Here is a 12071-nt window from a genome sequence, read left to right on the forward strand (position 1 = left end):
TTTGCCAAGAACCCTGTGAGTCCTCAAGATGCAACCATCTCCACACACCATGAAGAAAACCATCTCCACATACCATGAAGAACCATTTCCACACACCATGAAGATAACCAAGAACTCCATGAGTCCTCAAGATCTAACCATCTTCACACACCATGAAGATAACAAGTGCACCATGCAAATGTCAAAGACGCTTCTGCAACAACAGGATCTAAGACAAACCTGCAATATCTGCAAACACTCAATAAATATATCAATGCCAACAACTCCCACTCAACTGTGGTACCAAGTCACCTATGGCATCATAAAATCCATCTCCTACTTGAAGATCCAAACCAAACCAGGAACTAATCCTGCACTGTCACCTCATCACTGTCACAAGCTCCCACTAAACCGTGTATCCAAGCTATCCATGACATAATGATGAAAAACCATCCTCTAACCATGAGAATCAACCAAGGCATCAAACTATCAAAGAACTCAAAGTGCACATCATGAGCTCCTCAAAAGAAACTAAACTATGATCCTCAACCAAGAAGATATACCACCATAACTGAATCAGAAATCCAAGCTAATGAACATCAAGGATGTACCTGTATAACCAATCATGTCATGCCAAAATTCATGACACCATGATCACATCCATGAACCAAGCATCCAGCTCTCAATGTGTCCAACCTGCCAGCATAGTCAACCACAATCTTCCACCATGACTGTACCTGGTAACAACATCTCATCCCTTCTACATGAAAATAAAATCATGTGACTTAAGGCATAGACAACCCAAATCCAAGCCACCAATCTGAATATGCATCAATAATGAAAGATCAATGGGCAAAGACAACCCATAACTAGCCATAAATGCAACCTGTAAGTATAGACCGCTTACAACACTGCACAACTTGTAGATCCAACAAGTCATCATGCATATCCAAACCAAATACTGATAACCATATCATCATGAGACCAATCTGAAATATGAACTGAGTATACAATGACATCAAATCTTAAATTTCCAATGCCATAAACTCACAATGTTACCATAGTCAAAATATACCTATAAGCTGTTCAGATAAATATATCACCAAATAAATCATGTCAAACCTGCACCAAATCTGAACCAATGTGTAGAGCTCTCCAAGAGCTTTCTGTTGACTACTCGAAGTCCAAAATCTGACTCCGTATGCCCAAGTTATGCCCTAATCCGTGCTCAAAATAAAGAACATCCGACTTTAGGGCTCTGAAAATCTGACAAAATTTTAAAATCACAGAACCAAACCTATACCATGTTGTAGTGCTCTGAATTAGCTTTCCAACGCCTGTAAGAACTTTGAAATCCGATATTCTGAGAGAAAGTTATGGCCATTTTACTAAGACAGTCTTTTTACCATTTTCAGTACGATTTTTCATTTTTTATTTTTTCAGTGATGAAAATTCCGACAGGATTAAATCTGACAGCCATCATGGGTTGAAACTAAAAAACTCTTTCATTTCCTTTGAACATGGCCAAACTAGGGCATATTATATATCAAAATTTATGGAAATGTCGACCCGGATCCAATGGTGAGGTCTATTTTTACTCAGGAGGTCATTTTTGCAAGCTACCCCCCAAAACCCTCATTTAAATAAAACATCCGAAAAAATCTTTTTGTTCAACAATTTCACATGCCCAAATCTTTTAACATCCCATCATAACAACAAATCTAAAACCCTTAGATCTGTAATAAATCATTCATATATCTTGCCTTTTCTTTTATCCTCTCATGCATTCTCATGGATTCAATCTAGGGTTACAATAATAAAACCATAGCTCTGATACCACTTGTAAAGAAACTTGGCAATAAAGAATATAACCGTTTTCACATAACCCATAATAGATTTGAAATAAATACGGAATTAAAATCCACATGCAAGAGAATAGACAACATACCCATAAAATGTGACACAAGATATACCCTGGGAAACCCTCATTGAGGGAAAAAATCCAACCTTCAAAAGCATCCATCACCATATATTATTCAGCAAAAAATACCATTGCCATACAACCATGGAAGCTTTCATGGCCATAGCCACAACCGAGCAAACTATGTGAACAAGCATGAATCCACACATCCCATGCCATACTTTCAACTTTCACAAATGCTCCCTTGGCTAACTTGTCAAGCCTTGTCCCGCTTGACTCTTGCCTTTTGTCTTCTCCTTGTCACTCTCTATACAACAACTACCCTTGTGGCTGCTTATATAGTAGCATGTCCCACAAAAACACTAAGTGGTATTACATAAACTATGTGCTAATACCATGTGCTACCTAACCCACTGACCCCACATTTAATATTGAGCATTTAATTCTTTTCTCCAATATTAAATAATTACATAAAATATTATCACAATGTTACAATACAACTCATCAAGAATATACCATGGGAATCTTTACGTGTTGCATGTCCATCTAGGTACAACATTACATAATAAAATAAAATAATAAAATATAACAATATTATGCAATGTGTGCAACACCCATTATCTCAACAGGTTTTCTCCTCCATGAACTTCTTCTGCTCGTCTACCTCCTTAGCCAGTTTTGCATTGGTAACCATCTTTGAAGACCCACTGGATTCAGGAGTATACAACATACCATACAAGCCACAAATCTCATGGCTTTGATACCAATCTGATGGGGAGGTCGTCTTCCACACTAAGCCCTACTCTCTTTTAGGACTCCTTGGACTCACTATTGAGCCTCCTAGGGCTACAACCTGACCCTAGCATTATGGGGAACTAATTCTCTTCCCCTCCTCAAGACTTCCTACCCACTGAAAGGCTATCCAATTACTCTTCTCTCTCCTCTCATGACTGATATAGATCAATCATGCTCTCTCCACTCTCATCTTCTTACTGCAAGTTCCTAATCGAGACATGCTTTGCTTGCCTAGGCCTTGCTTGGATTCTCAACTAGATTAACCACACACACAAACAAAAAAGAAGAAGAAATATTTATAGTGGATTCTTCTTGACTTTGGTAATCCATTTGGTCGAACACAAAGATCAAGAAGAATCCATTTATAGGATTGCTCTTAAGCAACACAATCCTACTCTATCAAGTCCTACCAATAACTGATAAATTTACAGATTGAAATCACTTAACACACACTGAAACTATCTTTATTGAATTCTGAATATCACATTACATTCAATAGCTTCTATCTCCTAGAAATTTCTTACTGGTTCTTAACTCCTAAAATTGGTTCTAACTTTTCCTCCTAACTCGTGCTTCTAACTTGTGCCACCCGAGAACATTCGGCTGCTTATAGCTCTGCTTCTACTCATTCCAACAAATCATCAAGATTCGATGAACTGAAACGTTCAACCACCCTTCGGGTCTACAACTCGACTTGTGATTGCTTCTTGGGCTGACGTAATTTTCTCTCTTTCCACGTGTCCATTCTCTCTTTGTCCTTATTGGGTTGCGACGTCGCGAAGATGTCACTTTCGCCCCGTTGCAACTCCCTTCTCACTGACTTCATTTTAAGTCGTGATGATGTGCTCAACTGTTTCTTGGCTGTTTCGCCGTGTCGCAACTCATTCTCCAACTGTTTGCATTCACGTTGCGATGTTGTAAATGCTTGGTGTGACTTTGCACCTACTTCCTCTAGCCGTTCACTTAACCTTGCGATCTTGCGAAAAGTGCTTTGCGCAACTTCGTTGCGGTTTTCCCTAACTGTCCACCTGCCCTTGCGATCATGCGATATGCCTTGCTCACAACTTCGCGGTGGTTAACCTGACTTATGCTTTGAGCCTTGTGATGGTGCAATATGCTGTTGACGCAACTTCGCTGCCATCAACTTGACTTAACCTTTTGCGGTGGCGACGATGCGAAACTATCCATGTTGACTTTAATCACATCTTCGTTGGCTTACCCCACGGTCATTCCTTAATTGCTTCGACGTTGCGTGATTGTTGAGTTCCCTTTATCACCACTTCGTTGGCTTCAACTGCGGTTAGTCACTGACTGTCTTGATGATGCGAAAACACCACAATTCCTTCTATCGCCCCTTTGCAGGTCTAAATTGTTGTTAGTCATTGACAGTTGCGACCATGCGCCAACCTTCATCTTAACTGTGTCACCACTTCGCGAGTTTAAATCGTTCTTGCTTGCCGGCTGTCGCAATCACGCAAAACATGCAACTTAATTGTTATGCCACTTCGCACGGTTATGAAACTAGGTTGTCTGATTGGCTGCGATCTTGTGGATGTCGGACGAATGAAAGTTTGAAGTCCTCGGTGGCTTATTCGATGGTCTTTATTTGATGTCATCTACTCCTGCGATCACGAACACGAAACTTGAACTAGGGTTGGAGTAGACCCTAGGGTGCTCCTACACTAGTGTTTAAAATTGAAATGGCTGTGAATGGGATGGCAGATTCCTCCCTTTGTCACCCCTAAATGCCCTCCAAACTTGCCTCAGATCTGATTACTTGTGAATTTGTGTTGCATATATCACTAGGCATGTGTTGGGAAGATTTCACTCTAATTTGAGTGCTGCCTATAGCTTCAAATTTGAACTTTACTCACACATCTATGCACATAAGAATAGTAGGCTCACTGAGAATTTTCTGACCTTTGACTGTCATCAATCTCAACTATCTTGAATCCAAAACTTAGACATTAAACCTAGTCGTAGACTTTGAAATGATCTACTCTAACAAGAAGGTCCGAGCTTGTATCCAACTATCACTTTCTTTAGGGGTTTTGTCCTTGGAAACCAATCACTGAACAATATTCTCATAACATGCTTTTGAAGGAGGACAAGGTTCATTTATAAAGACTCCTCAAACTCCAAGTGAACCTCCATGCTTAGTGTGAGATAAATCATCCATTACTCTTAATTTTTCCTTATGAAAATGACGTAATTATACTTTCGTATATGTCATAATATCATAAAGTCATTTAATATAATTAATACTATTGAAGTGAAACTAATTTTAACTAAAATCATTAAACCTTTGATAATTTCCAATATCAACTTATGGGAATAATCCATCCACTTCCCAAATATAGATATCATGCCAAGTGATCAACTGGATTACTTACTATAAATAGTGAGTATGAGCAAAATATCTAAGTGACTTACTAAAAATAGAGAGTGTGAATCAAAGTGTCCTGAATGGTCTTCTGAAGGCATTCACAAATAAAAAAGGTCTTTGAACCTAATAGTGCTGAAATAAACAACAAAATTTGGGTACATTACTCAAACCAGCAAGAAGAAGCATAATCTCCTTTAAGAACAGAATCATAAGCAACAACAATATTCAACATGCTCAAATGAGAAGCCCAATCTGTGATATCCCATTATTTCAAATAATTAAACATGTAAATAAGGGCAAGGGTAAGAGGCATCCTTGTCTTGTACATTACCATTGTCTCCTGCACTTTGCATAGCCGTTAGATCTGATCCAGTGGATTGAAGATTGCTCACAACCATCATCATAAGATTACCATCATAATACATCTCACTGACTCATATGCATACTCATTCATGAAGTACCATTACACACATATACATATGTATGATACTCCATTTAGATAACATCATATTGTCATGTCCACAACATCCATAGCATTGCATCACATCTCATATACTTGGGCATCCACATGAATGCATCAATCTATGACATAACATTTTATGCACATTCACATACACTTGGAACATTGCGTGACACATAAGTGCATTCATATAGATATCATTATTGCATTCATGGCATATGGCATTAAGTACCATATTCACATATATCTTTGTTTGATAATAAATCTGATGAGAGTATGCATCATTGAGACTAATATTACCACGCATCGCCATGATTGAGTAACCCTTCTGATTCATGGATCGGGCCATACATATATCATTCTAACCGATTGTATTCTAGGCTAAACTACTAATTCAAACTATCAGTACAACTAGTAAACTACTAATTCAAACTACCAATTAAACTTTACTTTCAAAACATTAACTAAATAATTGCTATAACAAAAAACTTAGATCACCGATCAATCACAGCACATAACACATAACACAATCATTTTGGTATTGTGAAAAAGCCATATTAGAAGGTAAAAAACACAGTGGAGATGATACCCACAAGCTTTTCATTGCAGGTAAAAGGTTGCCCTGTTAGGAGCTTACAAATACCCTTTCTGAGGGTTCACCCTATTAGGAGTGTTTGGTACATTGTTAGGACTACAAGAAGATCTGTTAGGATCTCCATCAGTTAGAGGATTTAGAACCCCTTCTAAGAGTCCACCTTGTTAAAGGATTTACAACAATAAGACCGATTAAGGTCCACCCATTTTTGGGATCGCCCTTATTGAAACTGCATCTGTGAAAGCACTACTTGCCTGTTAGATCATTTTTGCTCTGCTCACTCTATAATATTCCTCTCCTCAATCAATGTTTTTTGCTTGCTGTAATTACATGCTCTGCGTTCAGCTTTTATTGTCTTTGTGCTCCTGTTCTCTCTTTTTAACTATGTTCTTCCCATCGTTCTCTCTTTACTCACTGCTCGTCTTCTTTAACCAGTACTCACTCTTTTGCTGCTTAATCTCATCCCTTCATTCAAATTACAAGTTTGCCACACTCTTACCTAGTTCACTTCACATATCCATATATCCTTAGCTTGTTTACAATCACTGCTTTTATCGTCATTAAGTCTTCTTGTGTAATTCCCTAGATTAGTCAAAATGTATTTGACCTGCACTTGCTTCATCTCAAATCATCTCACCTATCTTGCTTGCATCTTTGAATTGTTGAGTTAATATCACTCTTTTCAAGAAAATTCATCATCTCTTCTTTGCCTTACACCACATCGATCATACCAATCATCCTTCTGTCACATGTAACTGATCGGGAAAAGAGGGGTAAAAATTTATTAAGACATAAAGGAATACAACAAGGAGAGCTCAACAAGGAGCTCGATCCTGAGCAACAAGATCATCAAATTCTTGCACCATCTCAAAGGACAGTTGCCTCCTATCCCTAATATTCCAACCCGGATCATGACTACATGTAACTGATAAAGATACAGTCTGATTACATTCTAACACATAGAATATTGTTTACCTCTCATCATTATGAATTGCTATCACAAGCTTGAGCATCATACCATCTTCTTTTGTGATCATTCCACTAGATTCACACTTCTTCATGATTGTTGCCAACAAACTTCTTTTAACCTGTCGCTTCTCCTTAATATACTAGTCGTGATCAAGTGTCACCGATCGTGTGCCTTGTGTCACGGATCAGTTCGGTTCCTTCTATTACTGGGTTGCGATCAATGAAAACTTGTCACCTATTTGGCGCACCAGCCAATCAAACTTCTCTTGTTAATTCCAAATGTTATTATATTATACAATCCTCATGGTGCTTAAGCTGCCTTTTTCGGAAAAGCACATTTTTTAGCTTTTATTAATGCTGATAGGCATTCTACAATGACAAAGGGTGGAGGGGGATGGTGTGAGTGTGTTAATGTTAACATTTATCTTTCTAGGTTAAATTTGACAACTATCTACATGTCAAACTCTTAATATTTATTACAAACAGAGTATATATTTAAAAATAATTTAATTAATATTACATAAAATATTTGCTAATATTATGAACTTTTAAAATATGAATAATCATTTTCTAAGAAATTAAAATAAAATCTTCAAGTGCAAAAAAGAATTGAGATACACGAAACATAAATGTTTTTAGATATAGTAAATTAAATTTTAATCATATCTATACTAGTGTCAATTTTTTGGGACTATTTTCCTGGGAATGCATTATCTTGGGAAATGCTTTTCTGCTTTTTTTTGGGAGTGCTTTTGTCTTATTTTTCGAGACATCTTTCTCTAGCTTTTATTTAGGAAAGCTTTTTTGCTATTATTGTGAGTGCTCTTTTCACTATTTTTTTAAGGAATGCTTCTTTATGCTTTAATTCTATCAGAATAACTTCCCTTTTTAATCTCCCAATTTAACATTAAATAATAGTAGGCCATTGATCAAATAAATCACTTTGGATTTAATATTTGGCTTTTGTAATCAATTAAATAAATAAAAATAATGATAAAGTTAAATATTTAATTTAACTTTATAAATCAATAACTTATTGTTATTTACTCTATTAAATAAATAAAAATAACGATAAAGTTAAATATTTAATTAAACTTTATAAATCAATAACTTATTGTTATTTACTGTATTAAACTATATCAGTATATATCAAGTCTCATGAGAAACATAAAAAACCGAGACTACCGTCTTTGTCAGATCATTGGCTTACTAAAAGTAGTAAATATAAATATAGGATAAATTGTCCTAAAATGCTCAAAAAAAAGCATTATACTCTTTATACTCATTTGAACAAGAAATTGCTTCTGTCAGCATATCCTGGATTCCTTCTAGCCTAGGGTAATTTCATGAATAGGATAACATTCTCTCCATGCCAAACTAACTTAAAGAAAGAAACATTACATAATATTGAAGGAAATTCTAATTGACATAGAATAAAATTGTTAATTTTGGATGCATAGTTTGTGAAAAAACTGTGCGAGTATAAAACATATTCAAATCTGAAATATTTTTGCATATAAGTCTTGTTGGGTACATTACAAAAGATTTCGTAATTGGCTTATTTTTGGGATAGTCTGTTGCCTAAAAAATGTGGCTAAGGTTGGTTTGTTTATTTTATCAATTTATAATCAAACTTTTAGCCTTTTGGGTGATTAAGATTTTTAGTTAATGTAATTAAAGATTGCTATAATTTTCCAGTATTTTTGTTAGCTCATGTATTGACATCAGGTAGTGAGGTAATTGATTGTGATAAATAGTTGTTAGTTTTGTAACCAATAGCCAATAGCATAAATTTTGACAATCAAATACAAATTATTGTGACTAGTGAGGGTGTTGTTTATGGGGTCCTCACCACACAGAGCACACTAGTACCAAATACTAATATATATATATAGGAAAGTTCTGATTATCCCTTGTCCATTGTGTTATAGTTACTTCTGAGATCTTTTAAATTGCAATTATCTGGAAATGAAGAATTTAGATGCAAATATTTTGGCACCATTGCCTTTGTAGAGTTGGATAATCAAAAGTGGGTTTGAAGAAAACATTATTCAATAATACGCACCATAAATGGGTTGGCCTATTGAAGAAATAGTAAAAATGATCGAACAATGAGAAAATGATTTCACAAAGGAACACTGAAGATGAAATTTTGAGTGGTCAATTTTTTTTTGTTTGGTGCAACTGGAATGCCTTACGGAGGAAGGATTGTTGAGAATGTTCCAAAATACTTTTAACACAAATTCTTTCTTGTGGACTCTCTACGTTTTCCACGGACCATTGTTCTATATTTCCATATGCAAATTATATGTCCCGTGGTAATGAAATCCACTAAAGAACTCAATGTAAAGGTCGTTGAAATCTCACCATAGTGCCATAAGATCTAGTTAAAAACGAACGATTTAATAACCCTAGAATGACAAATACATAAAATAAATGATGTGTGATTCACCACAGAATATTAATAATAATGCATTTTGGATTACATCAGAGAGGAAGGACCGTGATCATGAGTTACATATTTTTTCAGACGCGGCTAAGCTCCCGGTAAAATGCACTTTTGACCAAAATAAAAAAATTGAAAACATAACAGATTTTTCTGAAATTTTCAGCATTGATCAAAATTTAAAAATTGAAAACACAACAGATTTTCCTGAAATTCTCAACATTTGTTCTTCATGATCTGTATATTTTGTAGTAAAAAACAATAAAAAATTTGAAATAGAATCACTGTGTTTGCACAAATCTGGAAAAGAAGAAGTATGACCATTTTTTGTCTTTGGTGCATGTTGTCTGGAACCTATCCAGCGCCATCTCTTCCTCTATTAATACAATTTTTTTCCCGTACTGCTGTATTTTACTTTTAGTAACTACATGCTTCAGTACAGCTTAAATTATTACTTTATTGAAGGTTACTAGTTTTTGAGTACTTAAATTTAATTATTTGGTATAAGAAATTCTTATTACACAAACATTTTTCCTTTGGACAATGCAGGATCCAAGGACTTCCATAATTCAAGTTAGTGAGTGATATTTTGAAAGAAAGATATGGAGGCTTTGAAGACTATCATGGGAATGATCAATTATTCGATGAGTTTAATGAACGAATTGGGTCAGCGCGATCCAGTGAAACGGGTGGAGAAAGATATGTCTGAGTACGTGAGGGCGATGAAAGCACTGAAATATTTCCGAAAGCCGACTAGGAAACGGCTACCGGGTCCCATAGTTGGCAAGACTTTTTCTGAAATAGATAAGAAATATTTACCATATTCTGCTAAAACTGTACATCCCATACGCCCAAATGATCATTATTTAGAGATTATGCAACTCAAAGGATGGCTCGATCTGGATTTGGATGATCCAGATTTAAAGCCATTACTCAAGTAAATACATTCAGAGCAAGTTCATACTTGCTGCTGCTGATAGTAACATTGGCTCGAGTTTCGATTTAGTACAGAACTTGCTTAGTCTGGCAGATATTAGAACAATATTTGGATTCTGGAATGATATTGTTAATCCTGCTTTTCTGCTTTAATTCTAGTATTTCAACCACTCATTTTATTATGAGTTATATGCCATCTATTATAGTAGTAGGCATGTGTAAGGCGTACCCAATACAATTATCCGTCTGCAAATTTTTGTACATATTTTATCTGCACATCACTACGGGGAGGTTTTTTCTTCAATATTAATACTGTGAATTGAAAATCACTAAGTTGTAGAAGTTTACCAGATTAATACCGTTAATTGTAAAATCTATCCACGAAAGACAACGCAGTGAAGAGATTCATCTATAAAGTATCCCTAACATTGGTAATAAGTCGTTAATAAATCATGTATGCTTCTAGTATTTATTCTTGGACGTGGCTATCCTCTCCCAAAAATGTACAGCTGACCAATTTTGAAAAGATTGAAAACATTATGATTTTTTTTGGAAATTTCATCATTTGATCTACATGATCTGCATAGTTTTTAGTCGAAAATAACAAAATTTTTTGAAAAAAATCACTATGTTTTTGTGAATCTGGAAAAAAGAAGAAGTTTGACTTTGTTTTTATCTTTGGTATTTTTTGGTGGGAGATTAGCCTATACCTTTATTCTTGCTTTTTGTTTTCTTGGCTGATTTTCCTAGATGCATAGTAGAGTAAGTTATTGTAATTGAATTAATTATATATATATATATACACACACACATACACACACACACATACCATAGTTACACCACTCTGGGGTATGGGGGATAGAGGAATGGGGGGAAAGTTTTTGGTATAGGGGGATAGAGGGGCCTTAATTTGGGGACGGCAGGGGACAGCAGGGGGATGCCAGTAGGGGGACTGAAGAGTTGTGTATATTATACATATGGTACTAAAAATCCTAGTTATGAAAAAAACTATTGCAATATAAGATATAAAGATGTAAAAGAATAAATACTTGAACATTGTATTGAATTGTTTGAACATAAACAGTCAAATCAGCAAATAGTTAACACCAGGATGTTCCCCCATCTTCAATAGAGGTGGTGGAATTTGGTGGCACCGAGGAGTTCCCAAGTCTGCGATGTGTGGGGCAAAAAAAAGAGGGGAGGGTGGGACGCATCCTTGTGTTACTGATTTATACTGAATTGCTATTTTCAAGTCATTGAAGTGGACATCTTTGAGTTTGTTGTACTTAACAATAAGTAAATATTTGATTTAGAGTGATGATTTTCAATGTCTATAGATTTAATTGGAATGGCTGTGCAGTTCTTTGAAACTTCATATGGAGAGAGAAATTTATTTAACTTCGACCTTGTTAAAAGGTGCTAAAAAGTGTCTATACATGACATTGTTAACATTTTGAAAATTGTTGGAATGAGTAAGATTCCAAATTTTTAAGAATGTTTTTTGATATGATAACTATTGACTTTGCTGGTAGAATAAGACTAGGTAGGAAGAAGGGAAACTCACTAGATAGGTGTATTATTCCA

The 12071-nt window shown here is 35.5% G+C and overlaps 1 protein-coding gene across 1 annotated transcript in view; it reads left to right on the forward strand.

The window, feature by feature from the left end:
* LOC149547857 (aspartyl/glutamyl-tRNA (Asn/Gln) amidotransferase subunit B) overlaps positions 1–10816 on the forward strand; it is a 73771-nt gene extending 62955 nt beyond the window's left edge. Inside the window, exon 2 of the mRNA XM_089791908.1 lies at positions 10101–10816. Coding sequence (XP_089648034.1) covers positions 10154–10492 — 339 coding nt within the window. The 5' untranslated portion in view covers positions 10101–10153 and the 3' untranslated portion in view covers positions 10493–10816. The remainder of the gene's footprint in view (positions 1–10100) is intronic.
* Positions 10817–12071: the final 1255 nt, after the last annotated feature.

This window comes from Cupressus sempervirens, chromosome 7, assembly GCF_028749045.1.
Source record: "Cupressus sempervirens isolate cs-2001-9-10 chromosome 7, ASM2874904v1, whole genome shotgun sequence".
NCBI lineage: Eukaryota > Viridiplantae > Streptophyta > Pinopsida > Cupressales > Cupressaceae > Cupressus > Cupressus sempervirens.